The sequence below is a fragment of the Aulostomus chinensis genome, chromosome 9 (assembly GCF_037954235.1).
Source record: "Aulostomus chinensis isolate RoL2024-O1b breed Wild chromosome 9, RoL_Achi_v1.0, whole genome shotgun sequence".
NCBI classification, from domain to species: Eukaryota; Metazoa; Chordata; class Actinopteri; order Syngnathiformes; family Aulostomidae; genus Aulostomus; species Aulostomus chinensis.
In genome coordinates this window covers 9,919,098-9,940,084 of record NC_141328.1, presented here as the reverse complement: position 1 = coordinate 9,940,084, position 20,987 = coordinate 9,919,098, and the positions used below count along the sequence as shown (strand labels likewise).

General features: G+C 38.9%; 3 protein-coding genes across 4 annotated transcripts; 1 reads left to right on the top strand and 2 right to left on the bottom strand.

Moving 5' to 3' along the window:
• Positions 1 to 159: 159 nt before the first annotated feature.
• Positions 160 to 2,788, top strand: LOC147255741 (uncharacterized). The gene is made up of 6 exons (XM_086213668.1): positions 160 to 603; positions 692 to 828; positions 898 to 1,025; positions 1,457 to 1,516; positions 1,589 to 1,778; positions 1,931 to 2,788. Exons 1-6 carry the CDS (start codon positions 594 to 596, stop codon positions 2,039 to 2,041), a joined length of 636 nt encoding a protein of 211 aa, XP_086069794.1. The 5' UTR covers positions 160 to 593; the 3' UTR covers positions 2,042 to 2,788.
• On the bottom strand, positions 2,661 to 8,094 carry creld1b (CRELD disulfide isomerase 1b). The gene is made up of 11 exons (XM_086213666.1): positions 7,857 to 8,094; positions 6,508 to 6,628; positions 6,343 to 6,425; positions 6,028 to 6,138; positions 5,594 to 5,685; positions 5,220 to 5,399; positions 5,032 to 5,127; positions 4,857 to 4,940; positions 4,364 to 4,459; positions 4,135 to 4,275; positions 2,661 to 4,051 (listed from the first exon to the last, which is right to left on the bottom strand). The coding sequence occupies exons 2-11, from the start codon at positions 6,622 to 6,624 to the stop codon at positions 3,831 to 3,833; spliced, it is 1,221 nt and encodes a 406-aa protein (XP_086069792.1). The 5' UTR covers positions 6,625 to 6,628; positions 7,857 to 8,094; the 3' UTR covers positions 2,661 to 3,830.
• A 177-nt stretch (positions 8,095 to 8,271) lies between these two features.
• Positions 8,272 to 18,932, bottom strand: LOC147255739 (interleukin-17 receptor E). Of its 2 annotated transcripts, none has more exons than XM_086213662.1 (17): positions 18,214 to 18,932; positions 18,058 to 18,073; positions 17,855 to 17,959; positions 16,710 to 16,792; positions 16,532 to 16,615; positions 16,345 to 16,447; positions 14,636 to 14,784; positions 14,486 to 14,554; positions 14,318 to 14,384; positions 13,023 to 13,204; positions 12,895 to 12,942; positions 12,764 to 12,809; positions 12,318 to 12,499; positions 12,152 to 12,220; positions 12,018 to 12,069; positions 11,801 to 11,908; positions 8,272 to 11,022 (listed from the first exon to the last, which is right to left on the bottom strand). In XM_086213662.1, the coding sequence occupies exons 1-17, from the start codon at positions 18,298 to 18,300 to the stop codon at positions 10,136 to 10,138; spliced, it is 2,337 nt and encodes a 778-aa protein (XP_086069788.1). In that variant the 5' UTR covers positions 18,301 to 18,932; the 3' UTR covers positions 8,272 to 10,135. The 2 variants fall into 2 exon arrangements, with proteins under 2 accessions (XP_086069788.1, XP_086069789.1); XM_086213663.1 differs by having other exon boundaries at positions 12,318 to 12,469; positions 18,214 to 18,930.
• Between the last annotated feature and the right edge of the window lie 2,055 nt (positions 18,933 to 20,987).

Sequence of the window (20,987 nt, the reverse complement as noted above, 5' to 3'; positions counted from 1 at the left end):
CAAATGTGTTAAATTTGTTTTGTTGCACAGTTTGACACTAAACCTGTTTTCACATCTAGTGGTGGAAAGCATGAACCATTAAGCTTAGTTTAAGGGTTTTCTTTCGAGCAATGCTTATGACATCACAACTCACATGAGTTTATTAGATGACATTGGCAAAACACAAGTGTAATGTTGAAACCCTGAAAATTGACTTCTCAACAAAGTTCTGTGTTATTCAGTCACCCCCCCCCCCCCCGATGGTTCTCTTGTGTATAATTTGGACTACATCTTCATATTGTATTGTATGATTCACATGTCGCAAGCCAATACTCTTTTCTTTTTGAGTGCACTGATGCGTTACTTCGCATGCAATGCAGCAGCTTTCTTTTGGTGGGGTAACTTGATTCCCAAGGCAACTGTTGCCACCGCAAAATGCTCATGACTACATAGGCATGCCTCGGTTTAATCTCTAACTAGTGCCATTGCAGGGCCATTTGCTATTCTTACATTTGTGTTATGAATTACAGTAAATAGTATTGCAAAAATTCAATTGTGTGTTTGCTGACATTCTGGACTGGACTGTGCAAGCAGAGGGAATAGCCTGAACTACAATGAAACTCCGTAAGAAAACAGCCTACTTTTAATATTTTCTATTATTTGAACGATGTTCATTCTGATTCTGTTTACCTGTCTGTCTTCATTACCACAGCTGCCATTTCCATAGCTGCCACACCAGTGTGTATTCCTCATAACACACATACTGCCCAGCAGAACCAATGTATGGCGGTCACGCCTATTACATTTCCTCTCTCCTCAGCATCTGTTCAGTTGTGTACAAGTAACCTGGTGAGCAGACCTGCAGATTAGGAATGAATGTTTGCTGTGTGGTTTCAAAAATGTAACTCCAATTCTTAGATTCTCCCAAGACTGAATCCTTTAAATCCACCGCTGGTCCACAAACGCACTGTCAGTCTGGAGACTCCAGCTGTTCACTACCACAACCACCAGAGAGCCCTGATCATGCAGAGGAGAGAGTATAACAGGTTGGAAAATTCACTGTAATGGATTTTACTGATATTTTACCAGGTGTTCAAGCAACTGGTAAAGTGCAACTGGAAATGTCATGAAATTAGCAAATAGCAATTTCCAGGCCTGGAAACATTTTTGAAAATTGATAAAGCCAGAGAAGAAAGCCACAAAAATTTGCTTTCAACGATGAAAAATCTCTTAGTTAATAGTAATTTACTTAAATGAATGTTTATGTCCTACAACTAATTTTGGTTAAGTTTATAGAAGTTTTATATGGCTTTCTCTTATTTTTATTGTTAAAGACATTTGCATGGTCATGAACATTTGCTCAATGGTGTGTAAAAGTCATAGAAATGTTTTTGTAAAAATGTTTGATCTCTATGACTGTATCTTTATCTTGCTTTTGAGATGTGGCAGTTCAGTGACATGTTGGTTAATGTATCAGGTATCATCAAGTGTGGCGAAAACCCTTTTATGGAACCAGCAGTGAGAGAGAAGAGTACAGGTACTGATGACAATGTGTTTATGTACTTGTCTAAGGTTCATTAGTAACAAAGAAAATGACCTCTGGTTATAGGAGGGAGTTGCGTGAGCAGTTGAAGAAGCAGATGGAGGAAAAATGTGTTGAACTGAAGCGGCAGCTGGCCATCCAAGTGGAGGAAGTGGAGTATCTACGTGAAGTGGACCGCCTCGCCCTGTCCAGTGAAAGAGAGCAAAGGCTCCAACACAGGAAAGCAATGTCTGCATACAGAGATGAGAACAAGAGGGTATAGTCCCACTCATGCATTATGTATTTACTGCTAAATGCTTTGTGATAATGCACCTCACAATAGTTTGCTGAAATTGTTTTCAGGTTGCGAGGTAAGCCACTGTTTTGCGGTTTAGCACTGCTGTGTGTGTCTGTGTGGTGTGTGTCTAGCTAATGGAGCAGAGCTGGAGGGACAGAGCACTAACACACTCCCAGGAGACCCTGAAGGAGAGAGAACTGCTGTGCCTCAATCCCATTAACTGGAGAGGAACACTGAAATAACTTGAAACTTAAGTGTTAAATGGATGGATCTGCACCAGAGTCCAATGACACAGTACATGTATGCTGCCATAACCAATGAAGGAGCTACTGATATTTCTTGGGTATTGTAAAGCTCTTCATTCATTTAGAATTTAGGGTTTAAATCCTGTCTTAACTGAACTGGTTTTGGGTGTCGGTGCCTGATCAAGTCCAACCGCCCAACCCCTAACTTCCTGTGTGTCCCATATTTACTTACACTGAGGTTTTGGGATTGGTACCTTTCAATTAGGAATATGCAAAAATATGAAGCAGCTGTTCATCAAATTTGTTGGAGAGGAGTAGCATGTCCCATTTGAGCTGCGGACATCTTTATATATTGTTGGCTTTGGCAGAGGTCGGGTCGATCAGATGAAAGGACACAACCTGACCTTAATCATTGTTTTTGCTTGTTTGCGCAAAAAAGATGATATATGGTGCAAAATACATTTTCTTTTACATCCAGTTTATTTTTTTGATCTGTTAACTAATAGCTCAAAAAGGTGTGGATTGATTTTAATTAAATATCATAGGATGCTGAGACCTACAATGTTGAGGAACAATGCAGTAGATTTTGAAAGTGATCTAAAGTAGAACCGGATAAAATTGTCATATCGCTGGAGATATGAGTTTTCCAAGTACCTTCTAAATGGGCACAAAATAATGCAACATGCAATGTTGTAATAAATTTTGACAAGGAACATTTTTCTCCTTTTTTTATGAAGCAAGCAGAGGATGTTGGGCAAAAATAGGGGGGGGGTGTCATAATTTTATTGTAAAGCAAACACCTACAACAAATAATGACTGTACATCTTCTCAAACTTGGAAAACAAATGATAAATGGACAAATGTGATTGGATCCCTGGGTGGTTGTTCTAACTGATGCTACTGTATGTCCTAAAACTACGATTGCAAAAAAGCACACTAAAATACACGTAGGAAATGTGGAGAGCAAAGTATGATATACAATATAACATTTCTCCAACAAATATTGCTTTGAAAATAAATTAAAGGCAACACAAAGGGCTTGCATCATCCAAATCTGAGCTGGTGTTTACTTAAGCACATTCCTTCACACACTCAAATTTGTCGATAGCAGAAATGTTGGTGATGCAGCGTCAGTTAAGTCTTCATGCCAAACTAAGACAATAAATTAATACATACAGTGTAGTATCTTTCATTTTCATTCTTAACGTCATGCATTACCACTGAAATGAATCATTTAGAGTAGAGCTAAAACAGAAATAGCCAGTGGTTGATAATGGAAATATCCCAGAGTTTCAATGAGTTTATGTCAAGATTAAATCAATGGGAAACCTCAGCCTCGCAGCAGTGACTTAATGAGAAACAATGACGGCGAGATGTTTTGACTGTGAGGAAGAAAAACGACATCATTTCTTGAGCAACATCAAGGCCAGGTGAAACATCCAAATGCATAAGAGATTTTAACAATCAGTAGAGGTCTTCACATAACCCTTATTCCCAACGAAGTTGAGGTAGGGGATGAAGTTTAGTTCCTTCAAATCAGTGCAGTGCAGCTTTTGTTATTTCCTCTTCGAGATTCACAGTTTCATAGCCTTTAAGTTCGGATTTTTCCCTGCATTATCCTTTTCATGTACACAATAAACTCAAGCCCTTTCAAGTGACTCCTCAATCCCAAATAAATCCCTGAAGGGCTGGAATTGTAGGGATTGTTTCTGCACCAGTTCATATGTCCACTCTTACTGGCTGGTATTTTAAAGCAAAGTCTTCTGTCAGATATTGAGAAGACAGCCTACCGACCCTTCAGGAATCCATCCAACATGTAGTCTCCCTTTTCTGTCAGCCAGTATCCCGCCATAGCAGCAACACCTCCAATAAAGATGGCAGTAAAAACCATGTCCCCTTTAGCAGCAAGTGTAGCAAGAGCGCAGATGACCACGCCAAAGAACATCTGCTGCAGTACAAGAACTTCGTCATCTGTCATGTCATCAAAGAGTCCCTTCGCTGGATCAGCTGAGGAGGTATGATGTAAACTGAGCCCACAGATCTGTGAAATTAATAATACGTGTGCTTGATTATTTCTTGCTAATACTTACCCGGAGGCTTGTTCTCAACACAAATGCTGTCTCTTCTGATGAAGCCATCAGCACAGTCACAGTGGAAGGAGCCCACCTCATTAATACAAGCCTCGTTGAGTCCTGGGCATGCTATTGCACGTTCATTACATTCATCTATATCTGTGAGAGGAAGCAAAACAAACAATTTTAAGTACACCATTAATTTGGTGTACAAGCAAAATGAGGCAAATACCCATTTTATCCTTACCAAGACACTTGGATCCTTTCAATCTGTAGCCACGTGCACATTTCTTACAGCGGGCAGGACCACTCCCCATGCAGCCCACGCAGGCTTGGTCGCAGCCTGCACACAAAGGCAAATGGTGTAATCATGAGCAACAAGGAAATTCCAACCTCTGAGGTTGGAGGACACACTGAACAGCAATCAAACTGGGAAAATAATGCTAGAGTGGCATGTTTTTGAGATCTCTGAGAAGTAGTTTGAATTTCACACTGGTCAAAGATGAGACGTATCAGTTTTGCTCAAAAGTTTACTTGATAGTTTGTTTAGATCAGCTCATTGTCACCATGAAAAATCACATTTCACAATAAATGGAATTTGTGTATGTGTGCTTGAGTGTGGATAGATCAAATTGTGATTTTCATTTAGCAGGGGCTTTAAATGACCAATGTGTCTGAAAATATTTTAAGTGTCATGCGAAAATCATGTCCAGTAAAACAAGCTGAAACCATTTGCCTACCTCTGCATTCATATGATCCATCTGTGTTGTGACAGTAGGTGTTAGAGGGACAGCGAGCCAGCTCTGTGCCACACTCATCAATGTCTAGTGGACATGCAAGGAGAGTCAAACAATACACATCCAGACAACTGACAAATAACTGTTGGTACCAAATGACCTCTGAAGCCACACTCACCCACGCACTTGTTGTCATGAAGGATCCACCCTGGTTTGCAGTCTAGGCATTTGTAGTCCTGAGGTCCAGAACATTTCTTACAGGAGTGGTAACAAGCTATAAACGATTGGGCACAATTAGACAGAAAGAAGGTCGATGAACTCAAACCGAATTTTAAACATGCAGCTGGTTGTCTGAACTCAAGGCACCTGCACAGGCTCCTACGCTGTCATTAGCACTTTTCTCTCTGAAGTATCCATCAGCACAGTTCTGACACAGATTTCCTGAATATCCTGGATCGCAGACACATTCTCCATCTCCCAGTCGTGTTCCCTCTCCCTCACAGCGGCCCAGACCTCCACACACACCACCAGGGCCAGATGGACACTCTGCATTGATAAATGTGTTATTAAAGGTCATTTGGAAGACTTTAAAACTTTGAATTAGCGTAGTTTAACCCGTGGCATGGATAAACAAAACAAAACAAAGTCTGTATATCATTCTTCACTCGGGATAACAATACTAAATGTTGGTAAATTTACAAAAACAAGTAGCTTTAGAGTGCTTTTGGATCATTTCGCACCTTTGCAGTCAGGTCCAAAGCGTCCAGGTGGACAGCAGAGTCTCAGCTCCAATATACACAACCACTCAAACAGGTCAGGTGCCTCCTGCTGCCTGCACACACATAAAATAATCTTTTATTAGTCCCACTGACAGAGAAATTCATTTAAAATACATAATCTGTTAAAACAGGGCTGTGTTAATTCTATTTTTAGCCAAACATGATTACACTCACAGATGGTGTCAGATTAAAGCCACACTTTGAACAAGTTTGTTAAGACTCCAAACCAATAAGAACTCTCATTACCTGACTAAGAGATGAAGGCTTTCTTTATTTAACTGTTCCTCACAGTGATTTATTAACTGATGCTTTTTTACTGCATAATGCCTATACGCGCACACACACACACACACACACACACACACACACACACACACACACACACACACACTTACCTGTGGAACCACCATGTCTCCACCTGGTCCTCAATCTGCTCCAGCAGTCGGTTGCATTCAAAATCAGTTTTCTCACAAGCCGCTTCTACTATCTCGAGGAGACGTGTCTCACTGAAACAAAAGCCAACGTTTACAAATTTAACACAAGAAATGTACCGCTTCCCTTGTTGATGCATTTCGTGTGAAATCAAGAAACCTCAATAACACAAGACTACATTATTTAGGATAATATTAATGATCACTATCTGTCTTTATGGGAGAAAATATCTTAAAAATTCAACAATCTGATAGTATGTGACAAAAACCTGCCCTTACCTGCGAGCATATTTGGCTAGCTTCTCTTCTTCCCAAGCTGTGTTGCCTCCCCCAAAGTTCTTGTTAGCTGTTCTCTCCAAGCCCTAGAAAATAGGAATATTATGAAGCCCTGCATAATAAAAAGTTCAAGCATAAACAACTAATATATTAAGTTAACTGCAGTACCTTGATGAAGTTCTCAGTGAGTTTCTGGCAGGTCTGGCATGGAGCTGTCTGGACTCTCACCACAGAGAATTCTGACAGGAGGACCAGAGCAGGCAAGAACGGCCTGGCCCACCACATGATGCTTCACAAAGCAAAAACCATGGTCAGCACAGCAAGGGCCAACATATATTTACATTTACATTTACATAGAGCTGTGCAATAAAATCAATACAGCAATATATCACGATATTTCTTTCATAATACTACAGCCACATTTTAGCCCCCATAATCAAAATCCTGTACAAATATATCATGAAAAAAATCTTGGTATGATCCATGGATGTCATGTTAGCAAAATTTCATCATGCTCCTGTTCAGTGAGTAACACAAGAATGTAAATATTATGAAACCTCCTAAGCAGCACACAGCAAGTTGCATTCTCTGCTCCATGTTTATGTAGAGTATCCCAAAATATATCACACTGCAATCAAATTTTAACATGACCCATATATCATGATACAAGGGCTTTGCCAATGTCCAGGCCCTCCCATAAGAAAATAAATAAAAAACAGCTACTTGCTATCTTGCAAGGTGGACAAAATAACAGGAATACAGAGCAATTCAGTTAAAAGATACGCAACAATTTTACTCGGTTGTACAGATAAAAAAGATGAAATTAAATGACTGCTGTGCAAGACATCCTCCAATCAAGAGTATTACAATGAAAAGTTTTATTGAACCTCTTTGAGACAGTGTTCACCTGTTCAATGATCATTGTGGTTACATTAAGTGATGAAAATTCCTAGAAAATTTCCAATTGTAATTAATAGAAATGGGATGGGCATCATCTCATACAGCTCTGGTATTTTATTACATAGGTTTATCTTGGTGGACCCAATAAACTGGCAGTTGTATTAGTAATACTTTTGAAAAAGTTATCATGTTCATCAGTAATACAACATAAACATGCAGTGGTATAAAAAAGAAGGCACTGACAAATAGTTTTTGGCCTTGGTTCAAATTGAACAGCCATCCTTTGTAACACTAGCATTTGGTGAAGAAATTATATGACTGATTACGAGTTTAAAATAATACACATGGCTAGCTTCGCAGAGACATATAGACGTATATACGTCAATGGCTACTCTTGTTTAACCTTCATCCAGTTCAGCATCAGCACCATGCTAAATTAGCCAAGTAGCAGCTATTGGTTAGCTTCAAGCTTATGCTAACGCTGTGTTGGAGCTAATCTGTGCCGTGTGTCCTTTTAGTCTGATAAACTAATCAATTACCTTCTGCTAACATCTTCGAGTAATCTTTACTGCAGTTAAAAACGAGCAGTTAGCCGAAATGACTGAACTGGGTTTTACCTTATCGCAAAGCCACCACGTCCGCTGCACCACTGATGATTCCTGATTCATACACCGAAGGCAGTTTCATATTTTGAATAGCCGGTTTTAATGCCTTTTATATGCCATTGTAGCGGCAACCCACCGTTAACTGTCACCCACCATGGGACTAGCTGATGGTGCTCAAGCAGTAAGTGCTGTATGCCACTGAGAGTGGACGAACGAATAAAAAAACCTCCCAGTTGAATCTGTTTTCCTTGCAGCTAAAACAAATGGGATAGATGGCGCCGCCCAACCGGGAGGGATTTCATTCATCAACAATCACACCCACATATGCGTCGTATTTGCTGAGAAACTTTTATGGATATTGCCATTAAAAAATTTCATATATTTTTCTCAGTGTACAACAGAAGATGTTTGGCGAGCATGCAGTATCATAAGAGGGAAAACAGGGGAAATAATCCTATTTCAAGAAAAAAAAAATAATTGTTTTGAAAGCAATGAGAATTATATTGATAATATATTTTTTTGAAGGATACGGAGCTTCAAATCAGATTTTGGAGTTTTGTTTTGTTTTTTTTATTATTAAGAACTGCATCAATAGGGCACCCTGGTAGGAAATCCTCAGAATAAGAAGGCCATGAATTAATTCCCTGAAAAATTTCTTGGGACAATTTTTTTCTTTCAACATTTGGTATACTGGTACTTTTGTAAATGTACCACTGGTATTGCATTGTTTACATGCTCAAAAAGAAAAAAAAACACAGACATGTTATTGCCAAGCATTTAAACATCAAATATGTCACAGCTTTTTCTTCACTTCCATGACAGGATAAATATAAAATGCATCAAATGTGCTTAGAATGACATTTTGCATAAAAAGTCAAGCTTAACAAAGATATAATGAATAAAAAAATAGCTATGTTTTCTAAAACAGTTACACAGTTTAACATCTATTTTCAATCCACAAGGACAAAACACAGTTTAAAAAAGATTTCCAGTTCCAAGAACAAGATAACAGAATGCACATGCCTTCCCCTTCTCAGTGTTCTTATTATGACTTTTCCTGTTTTTTCATGGCAAAGGTTTGGTTTGTGTTGCCCTTTGTTACAATTTTAGTGCAATTACTACACATTTGCAAATGAAACTTGCTACCATTTAATAGAAATTTTTGATTGTTGCTTGGTTTCATGTCTTTTTTGCTCAAGTCAGACCAACCCAGCACGAGCAAGCAACTGTTTCCACTGCACATCACATCTTTTTCCACAGCTGTGTGTGGCCTATGTGTGTGACATACAAGAGTTCACTGCTGCTGCTGCTGCAGCCCTAAAATACAGCTCTGCATTGTTCAGTTTCTCATCAACACATCAGTCATTACATAAATGAAAATCATGTGCATCCATCCATTTTCTATACTGCTTATCCACTGAAGGTCACAGGTGGGCTGGAGCCTATCCCATCTGACAGGCGGGGTTCACCCTAGACGGGTCGCCAGTCCGTTGCAGGGCCATCAGGCTCAATTAGGGGTTCGGTATCTTGCTCAAGGATACTTTGACATGGTCACCAGGGGAAGTGAGGATTGAACCAGTGACCCTTAGGTTGCTAGGTGGTCACTCTACCTCTGAGCCATGCCACCCCTCAAAACCATGTATTTTCGCCAAATGAAAAATGTGTAATATCAGCAGCATTTTGCAAATATTGCAAAACTGTAAATGTATCAAAATATGAAGCAGGAAAAAAACAAATTCTTCTAAGTGCCAACAAAAACCTCAATAACAAAAGTTTTTTGGTAATATTTGCCTCTCAATTGACACTATAATATCTTGTGAATGCAGTAACCCTTAGGGAGAAAAAAAACATTAAAACAATACTGTTAGATATACTGGAAGCTGGTTTTAAACATACTGTATGAGATAATACATCTTTAATTCTTTTTATTTATACTAAAAGAATAAATATTGTTGCAAATTCTAAAGAAAAATATCACCTCAGTATTTTTTTCTGACAGTTGTGCCTCAACTTGTCAGTTTCTCACTTGTGCATCGTAACATTTTCAAACTTTAAATGTTCCCATGAACAAAATGAGGTCCACAAGTTTTTCATAGAAAATTTTAACATGTACCTAAGGTAGATCTTTGTTTCAGTCAAAAAAAAAAGAATTAAGGAATCTCTGTTTGCGACAGTTTTAGGTGATAATAGAACATAATGCCAAATTTTTCTCTGTCTTATTTTTGTGTATCATTTTTTCCAAGAGACAAATAGTCTGTCCTTGTAAGATACTTGACATTAAAGTGTCTCCGCTATGATAAGCTGTGGAGAGTCTCCTGTTCTTGTACAGTTCCTGTGACCTTGATCCTGCACCGACTCTTATTCGGTATCATTTTCTTTGAAGGTGTGACTTCTTGCAGTGTCCTTCCTTGCGTCTGTGGTAGCAAGATCAGAAGCCTGTGTGCAAGCCGCCGTGCCAGACACATTGACAGCACTTTTGAAACAAGTCTGAGCCAACAGTGTGTTTTAAGCTCACCAGTTTTTGTCTGTCTTGTCATCCCTCCAAGTTCCTGTATTAAACCGCTAAAATCCTGAGGAATGCAGTACCGAGGGACACCCCTGAAGGCCTTTGGGATGTCCCTGCTATGGCAAAGGCCCTGGAAGTAGGCAAGGGCAACTCCTTGATCCTTGCACTCCTGCCGCCCCCTCTCTAAGCGGGCCAGAGCAGCAATAAACACTGCTTCTATCACAGTGGACTGTTTGCCCACACATTTGTTTTCTCCTGCAGTTTTAACTTGTTTGCTTTGCCTCAATCTTCTTCCATTTATTTTTAAATCCTCGTCCATCTCCTCTCTCATATGATCATGTTTCCCCTTTGCTTTGCTTTGCTTCCTTTCATCCATATCCTCTCTCCACTTCTCATATGTCATCTTGGCTTCAGGACTCCAAATAATCAAGACTTTTCCTTGCGCCTCACGCACAGCCTCCCACTGCCCATACAACCAGGGCAGTGGGCCCAGATCTGCCACTCCAATCCTGGACCCAGCCTGCCTTTGTGAGCTTTGGGCAAACAGAGCCATGTGCACAGTGGCACTTAGCTCACATTGCAGGATGGAGGCCAGTGCACACACAGCAGAGATGTGCGCCGACTGTTCTGATGAGCACACCAGCAAAACAGGATTCTGGATGCACAGACAATCTAGACATGTGACAGAGACAAAATAATTTAATCTGTTCCTGTAAAATCGGTGATAAAGCACTTTTTATTATTAAGTAATTCTGGTAATCTTCAACCAAGGCCTTATTTTTCCATGTGTTTGGGTCAAAATGGTCCAAAAAAAGGACCTTATATTATTTAAATTGTTTAAATGTTTAGTGTGAATGCTATGACCAGCAACCGTAAAATGGCTTCAGTTTAATAAAACTGGGCAAAGTCCTTCTGCTTTAAGGGATTATCTTGACAGGCTTCAATTTTTACTTTCAGTTTTTGAAATATTGAAGAGATCCCTCATGACGGTTGCTGTAGGAGGGCTGAGTTTTGAAATGTTTACAAGAGTAGTCACATTGAAATTCATCAAAGCAGAGTATTTGGTCACCTGCGATGTAGAGCAATTGCTAAAAATGATTGATTTTGAAAACCATGGACAATTATTTAGTCAATTTTGATGTGTATGAGGAATTTGAATAGGATAGTTTGTTTGTTTGCAACTGTTGATGTTGCTGTGGGTTGCTGTGATCACATTGTAAAGAGCCCGATCTGTTTTTATATCGGTGACATGCAGCAGTGAATAGAACTTGACACTGGGACACATGGGGAAATTATCAGTGTGAGGAGTGTGAGAGATTTCTGAGAGAAAAGATACAGGTGGTAGCTGTATACATGGAAAAAGAGGGCCTCCCCAAAAAAATACCAGAATTTCCCTTTAAAACCAGCCAAAAATGTTTTGAATTACAATTCATGAGAAAACTGAACTAACCTGAAGCTTCATTCTTGGTATGAAAGTGGATGAATATTCCCAGCAAAGCAACAACAACAACAAAGACCAAAGCTGCCACAGTGTATAAGCCATGTCTGTAGCGAGAGTCTGTAGAAACAAAGACCAGTGGCTCTATTTACTTTGCAGGAGTGCTGTTAGCATGAAAGTGCACATAATGCTAGATTTGGATTTGAGTGTGTATCTTGACCACACTCACAGTCTGGACACAGAATTCTTCTTCCATGAAGTGCAGGATCTGACCGCCACACCTGTAGACATTGTAAGAATGAGAAGAGAAAAAAACAAGAAATATACAACGTACTGTACTCAGTGTTGTGACATGAAGCTTACCTGCACACAGGGCCTCTCTGCAATAGAGGGGACGACTACATTTAGTCTTGTCTCTGTCGTATTCTCTTCCTGTGAAAAATAAAAAAGGAGTCAAAGTTTTTTGCATTGTAATTGAAGAAATTACGCGATCTTTTAGTCAAAAAAACAAAATCATACAGGTGCTTACCACTCTTGCTGTGTAGACCTGCCCTATAGATATACATCCTGCCTCATTAGGGACACACAGTTGAACTGTGAATGTTGCGGGAAGAGAAGAGGAGACATACACAAGCGTGCTCCGCTTCACCGTTACAGTTTTCACTTCCCATGAAGACATGTCTGTGGGCCACAAGACACTGACAAGTTCACCTGTGAGCAGGATCTAAAATTACAATTCAGTGGACCGGTAACATCTAGAACATGAAAAATACTACCTGCCGAACTGTTTTTGTTGGAAAACTTGTTAAAAAAACAACAACAACATTATCCCACTATTTGAATGATTTCCCTCTAATAATCACAGGCCAAACAGAAAAATCTACCCATACTTGGTGCTTGGTGGGTGTTAATTTCAACTGGCTATGAGATAGATAAACACAAGAGATTAAGTGTTTTTTTTGTGGTTTGACTCACCAGCCTGGAAGGGGCAAGAGATGTTATGGCTACCTCGTAGAGAAAACTGCAACAATGAACCACCGATTAATTTAAAACTGAGAGGTTCCTGGATACACATTCCTGTGCACATACATCTGGCAGTCTCTCACCTGTACACACATCCGTGGGTGTTTGTCCACAGCAGATGTGTTAAATATCTGTTACGGGGACACATGACAAGTTAAAAGTTGCACTTGATATAATAGAGAGTATAACACCAGAACCAGCCCTGTTGTACCAGGCTATGTCCATCGTCCTTCCACTCCAGAGTGGGGTCGAGTAAAGGTGTGCAGAGCTGTGTGTGATCCCTCCAGCAGAGGGAGGCAGAGATCTCCAGGTCTGCAGCTGGACAATCAGAGCTCCAAATCAAACTTGATTGAAACAGCATGACTTCAGACGAGAGCCAAACATCCTTGGTATCTGTTGAGACATGGAATGCAAATGTTCCCAACACATGACATACAACATGCCTGACCAATTAAAGAACTTTTACCAAGATAATATTATATTTATGTAATATCACACTGTTCTGTGATGCTGCATGATACAGGCTTTAAAGCATACTTTTTTACTCCTACTGATATCCTGCCAAACTTACTATTGGTTTCATATACAAATGTTGAGGGACAATATAAAAATGCAGTGATAAACCCACTAAAACCCACAAAAAATAAATCTTGACAACAATATGTCTTTCCAGAAGCATGCTCTCTGTGTCTTTGTTTCAGGTTCAAGCGAAAGATGAGTGGATCCAAGGAAAGTGTACACAATAAAGATTGTGGAATTCTGGATTATTGTAAGTTGTCAGGTCACTGGTTTGTTTGTGTTTTTTTTTATGTAAAATTAAAAAAAAAATGTAACCAGTAAATCTCAAAGCTTTGGCACCGATTAAACCAGCCTAATCTATAAAGGTTGACAGTTAACAAAAAAAGCCTTGAAGATGTACAAAACAGAGACTTTGTTTACATGAAAATGAATGAATATGATAATAGTAGGTACATTTACTGTATGTGGCCATGTGGGTATTTGTGAGAATTACCATTGAAACTGAACATACCGATAATAAACCAGATACAGATCCCAGCTTTAAAAATACATCAAGTGCGTAGGTGGTGCATCATACTGAGACCGAGCTGTTTTACCAGCCACTCCAGCTCTTTGACTTGACTTGTGTGTCACTTTTGTTTTTAAAGCAGAATTCTGAGGATGCATTTGCCTCTTACGTTACCAGCATTTTTCAAAGACATAATCAGCTTCACTGTATGAATACTTCTCTTTTTAACTGTAGGATCATAGAAAACCATTGATTTGACTGATTTATTTTAACTGCACAAAAAAAAACCCACAAATGTTCACTGCTGCCTTGCAATGCCTATGCCGCAATGATGTGTTTAGTCCTACCACCTTTAAATAGTTTGTACTTGGTTATCACACCAACTAATGAAGGTTCTTCCAGGTTTAGAAATTTGTTAAAAAAAACTATCAGGTGAGCCTTTCATGAATTATAGAACATGAATCTTATGCCATACTCACTTGTCAGATTGTTATTTTGAAAAGGGCATTTTAGATGTCGCAAGGCATCTACGTAGGTATAATACACCTGCAAAAACAGACAAGATATGTACAGGCATGCACACACACTTAAGTAACAAAACAATTTGATTTATCATCTGTATACAAAAGACTTAAAGCTGAAAGTACCTGCACACAGACACAAGGTAGAAGGTAAGGGATGTTAAGAAGAGCCGATCGAGACTGAGCTGGATCATTCTGTGCAGAGCATCACAAGACAAATCCATCACAAAAGGCCCAATACCCATAAGAAAAAATAATTGTGCTGCTGCTACTTACTGTAATATCAGTGGAAAATGACCCTCCAGTACATTCCATTGCATTTTGTCGGTAACACCACCTGATATGAACTTTGTCTCCAGGCTCCACGGTGACATTGATGGATTTAGTCAAAGGTTTCACCGACAGATGAAAGTTTGGTGCAGGGTCTGAGTCACACAAAAAAAAAAGTCAGGTAGATAATCACCATTGACAAGTCAAGCGCAAACTGGTGACGCATACTTTACCAACCACATAGACTAATACTTCAGAAACAACAAAAAGACAAAGGAAGTCTTTGGATCCACTTTGTCTCCTGAGAGAGAAATGTCATTACAAAGTTATAAAGTTACTCTGACAGATCAATACTGATTTCATGTTTCCATCCTGATGCCACAATATCCACATCACAGGTCATGCTGAGTCAATAAATACTTGATGAGAATATAAAGGACTACATCTGCCAACTCACTCCTGGCTGTTAGCAGAATTACAAAAAAAAAACAAAACAAAAAAACTACAGGCTTAATTTAAAGCTATGGTGTAAATTATTCTCTTATTAAAGGTCCCTTTCATAATCTCCGCATTTCAAAGCATATTAAGACGTGCATGTCGGGTCATTCCTGTGCTGCTGGGAGGAGGAAGAGTATGCTTGATGGGCAGAGAATGCGTACAGTACCAGAGACTTGGCCCCTTACTAATTAAAATGAATCATAAATCATGCCTTTCTTCTAGACTTCAAAATGTTATCAGACCTCATTTTGCAGGGGTTGAGTGATGCCCCAAACAATTTATCCACCATTTCACATCTGTAACAGTAATGATGGCCAAGCTTGCTACATCCAGTTAGCTTTCTGCTCACTTGATCATGGATAAATTATTAAATTGTGCATCTCTTCAAGGTTTTCTAAATGGTCTGCACTTCCAGTGTCCTAGTTAGAGCCATGGTATACGGGTTACCTTTTTAGAAAGGCATCTCCACCACCAGCGGAAAGAACCACGTTAGAGTGTTTGTTAGGATTTTAAAAAAAACATGACAATTATTAAGGCCTTCTTCAAATCATGTTTTTGTTTTTTGCAGACTGTATCCTAAGTAATTGATTTTTTTTTTTCCACAGAGGACAGCAGGCGAAAAAAACCCACACATGAATTCATTTTCATTTAATTTTTCAATATTCTCTCTGAACTTGACTGTTCTTTTAACACATCTTTAAATGTTCTTTTCTCATGCGAGGCACTTTTGGCTTTGTCTTTGTATGAAAGGTGCTGTAACAATATTGTTTATTATCACTATCATCATTACTATGATGATGTTTATTACAAATCGGATCAAAACCGATTTTTCTTAACAGTTGCAGTTCAGACTGAATACATTTGACATTAAATAACATTTCAAATTGTCTTTCATGTCACTCACAACCTGTTAGTGTCAAATCCACTCTCATCACTTGCAAAATCCAGAAAAGGTCTGTTTTCTTTCTTTCTTTTCTTTCTTTCTTTTCTTTCTTTCTTTCTTTCTTGAATTTGTTTGATCTCCCGTAGGAGAAACTTGTCTTGTTTTATGAAACAAATGAGATTTCCTTGCTGTCTGAACAAGGCCATACTGTATGTGCTGTTTTTTTCCTTTATTTTGTCACCCACGTGGTCTTTGATCTAAACTGCAACGGAGATCAAATCAGAGACAACTTTTGAAAGGGAGGATAACATATACTGTAGATTACACACTCTACCTGGGACTGAGTAATTGACAAGGCAGCTCTTTGATGATGTTTTGTAAGACACAACAATGTTTTTTTGTGCCTTAGCCTTGATACAGTTATACACCAGCTCCCACTGAAAGAACAAGAAAAAAAAAACACCATCTCGTTTGTCTCCATTAAACCATTTTAAATATGTTACAACAGAAATTAAGTTTACCAGTGATAAACTTTGGTTGTTATACGGCATCTGCTTTTGACACCAGACTTTGTTTTTTTTCGCTGGATTTCTTCCAGTATTCCACTGTCAGAAAGAGAATAGAGACATGACACTATTGTAATATGTGTTGTATGAAGACCACTGAATTTAGGGGAGGTGCCAGAAGAAGAGTTCTGACCTTTGTCCTCTCTTTGCTCAAGGTGGGTCTAATGATCTCCTTACTTGGCGAGAGGATTTCAATCATCTGGGTCTTGTCAAAGTCTGGAAGAAGAGGGGGGAAATTGTACTGTCAATAAACAGTACAAGTCAAAATACCAACTGGACAGAAATATTGCTTGCAATTCATTCTTCATTTGTTTTTATATACTTTTACAAAGCGTGTCTATTTTTGTCAGTTTGACTGGTGTTAAAAACGTTATCAGATGTGTTCCAGTGACAGGTACATGGGGCGTTTTGACCAGAGGTCATTCAGAAAATATCAGTTTAAACTAGACACGGGTTTTAAAAAACTGTGCCTTCCAGTTGGGCACCCCACAGTTGTGATGTTTGTGACTTGTAAGTCATTCCTTTAATGAAATACTTCAGGCTAAATTTAGATAAACCATTATGAAATGAATCTATCTAAGAGAAAAGTAAATGATAAAAGTTGTTACTGCAGGGCACATTTTCTTCTTTCTCATCTTGTAAATCATCACAGGCCCAACATGTTTCTTTTTAACTTTGTTGCCCTTTGAAGAGGTCCGACTCACTGAACCACTGATTATCTACCAAGTTATCAAAGCTCATTTCTAATCCATTTGAAAATAATACCCAGAGTTCACTTATGTATTGATATATCATCAACAATTTCTTAGGGATGAGTTATATACAGAACAAAAAAAAATATCCTTTTACAATTAGCTTGATGGGCAATATAATGATTTTTAATGGAAACTCCTATTTTTGCTTTGTCTTTTACCAGATAAATAAATAACTATTTAGATTATGTGATTTTTTTTTACAGCAAAACATGCTCCAGTATGATTTGTAGACCAAAAATCTCTGGAGCAACTCAATGTTTAATTTATCGTGTTATGATACACCTTGTCTCCATCAGAAGATACAGCTCCTCCAGGGATTTCTATCATTACAATTCATATTATCTCTATATTATCAATATTATCATCACAGATAAGTTTTTCCTGCAGAACAAGTTTTTGTTTTTTTGTTGTTTTTTTTTTTGGTAACTTTGACACTAGTACACCAGAAGCCTAACATTTGAAATGTGATCAAAGAAAGTCTTCACCACGAGTAGAAGATGAGCATTAGGGTTTGTGTCCCTACCGTCAGCCTTGAACCACGCACGGATGGTGACACATTCGGAGTAAAACCCTCCAGACGTCTCAGGCAGGTCTGGGATCAGTTTCACTGGGCAGCCGTCAACGTGCTCTATCCACACAAAAATACTCATTAGTGAAGAACTAGCACACGAAGCCGTAACTTGAAAAATAATTTAAAAACAAAACAAACAAACAAACACAACTCACCAATTGAATTTCGCATCTGGCAAAACAAACAAACAAACAAAAAAAGATATGTTACTACCAAAGTGCTATGGCACATCCAACCATTTATTACTCAGAGTTTAGATATTTATAGGGTATCCCAGGGGTATCTTGTTGCAGCAACAGTGTGAAACTCACCCGGCATGTTTTGAAACCCTCCAACAGCAACGGAGACACCACGACGGCGATAAATACCCACGCGGTGTTGAGACGCATCTTGAACATTTAAAACGCATTGGAGATTGCTCAAATAGTTGAAGCCAACGTTTTAAGTTTTAAATACCATTTGCCCAGGTAATTTGAAGAGATTTAACCGAAATTTCTTTTGTGTCTCACGTGTTGACTTCCACAACCAGAGCAGCTACAACGCTGAGGAGGCGTAATGCGTTGGTGTAGTCAAGCAGCTTCCACATGAAGCCCTGCTGTCAAAGCTTCTGCCTGTCATGCCTGAAGAGTAAATACGTGGGCGTCTGCCGTATGAGTTACTGGAGCTCGGCCTGCCATCAAGATAGGAGGTGGAGAAAAGTCGGAATTGACGGTTCAAGTCAAATTTACTTGAATAGCACCAAAGCACACCAAAAGTTATCTCCAGATCCTTTTTAAGTAGAGCAGGTCTATCGCCACACTCCTACAATCAATTTACACACAACAATTCTCCATGAGCAAGCACATCTGGCAACAGCAGCGTAAACCTTTCTTTTGAAAACATACAGGAATGTTGAGCAGATCCAGACCCAATAGAAACGGCAAGAGCAGAAACAGGGGATGGAGAGAAAGATGGATAACAGAAAGAGAGGCAGAAAAGAAAAGAAGAGGGACAGAATCAAAGACTGAGGGAAATGAGGGAGAGAGAATGACAGACGGTATGTAATCACGACGAAGGGAGGAAGACAGAAGGATGGGGAACACACAAAAAAAGGATGGGGAACACAACAAACAGTAGCAACAGCGGAAATGATAGTACACCAGCTGCCATTGATAACATCTACCAGTTGTTGAAGCAGTCAATTTCAGCATATTTGAGTATTTAAATGCGAGAAAATACAATACAAACACAATGTTATTTTAATGTTTGTGCAGTATTGAGAGTACTTATTTTTATTTTAATGAGATCGCTTCCTTTAAGGTCTGGTGTGAGAGGCATCATCTCATCTTAAACACGAATAAAACCAAAGAGATGATCCTGGATCCAAGGGAATGTGAAAGTCACAGCTGTGCTGTTATCGGTGACTGCGATATTGAGCAGGTTGATTCATACAAATATCTGGGTGTAATGATGGATAACGCACTGAAATGGCGCACACATGTCGATTTCTTATGTTCTAAACTGTCTCAGACACTGCACTTTCTCCGCAGGCTTAGATTGTTTGGCGTCAGCCTCAAAATTATGTTGACTTTTTATAATGCCATTTTTGATAGTCTCATCAGATATGGTCTCATCGCCTGGTTCGGCACCCTTTCTGTTAAGAACAAATCCAAGATAGAGAAACTGATCAAATCTGCTTTGAAAGTGATCCCATCTCTTCAGTCTGTCTTTGAGAGTCACTGTAAATCAGGCTCAGAAGATCCTTAATGACTCTACTCACATCCTTCATTCTGAATACGAGTTGTTACCTTCAGGAGGACGTTACAGAGCAAGTAAACATAAAACTAATCGTTACAAGCTCTCCTTCCTTCCTATGTCCATCACACTTCTACACAAAGCTGCTGCTTAATTTTTTTTCAAATGTCTTGGTTTTTACCTGGCTTTTATCCTGCCTGCCTTTTGTATCTGTTTTTATCTTATTCAGATTCTATTCAGTTTCTCTTATGGTGCTGCTCTGCGTTTTTATTGCGTTTACTGATTTTATATCATTAAAAACTTGTTTTGAGCAGTTTATTTTTTATTTATTTGCTGCTGGGATCTGCAATAGTACAATAGCACTTTAGCACTCTAGCACTTTCTTGTAGACGATGCAATCTTGTGGAATTGTGTAATATGTGCAGTATTGTAACTTGTGGCTGCTGACCTTCCATCTCATCTTATTTTATCATTATTTGACACCTTATGTGTCTGTCTAATTGTGCCATTGTGTATGCTTGTGCATCTGTTAAGTGGTATGTTGTAGCATATCATGCACTACTGTCGACAACAAATTTCCCGTATGGGACGATAAAGTTTATCCTTATCCTAATCCTTATCCTTATATGAATACTACTAGTACTAATACTAATACTGATGCTTCGAAAAGTGGCAGGTTGAGCCTCTTCCGGTCTGCAGCCTGTTCCAGCAGCAGTGTCAGTCAAGGATGTGGGAGGTGCAATCCAGGGAGGTCCAGTTAAGAAGTTCGTAACAAGTATGAGTAACCGAGGACAGAGAGAACCGATTTGCTTTCTATTAACTAACTTTCAGGCGTCACTTTGTAGTCAAAGTGTATAACGCTTCAGAGGAATTTTCCGGCAAATACTTGGGCCACATGGTTGTGTTCTAGAGCCAAAGTTGAGTAGTGTAAAATATGTTGGATGTGCACTAGGACTAAGGATGAAAATGAAAACATTTTGGTTGTCCAAGGTTACTGTCACCTCAAATAAACATGATATCTCGAGAAGCCCTCAGGAAAACTCTTTAACAATCATCCACTGGGATTCCAGGACAACCTGAGGAAGTGCTGGTCGAAAGTCAAGTTCATGGTGTCAAGCACACATCATGCACATCATGCACTACTTATGGCTTGTATGAAAGGTGCTATAAAAATATTGTATATCCTTATTATTATTATGATTATTATTACTACTACAAATCAGATTAAAACCACATTTGGAGGTGGTTTGAAATCTGATTTCAATCAGTTTTTGTTTTTTTCTTAACAGTTGCAGTTCAGACTGAATACATTTGACATTAAATAACATTTCAAACTGTCTTTCATGTCACT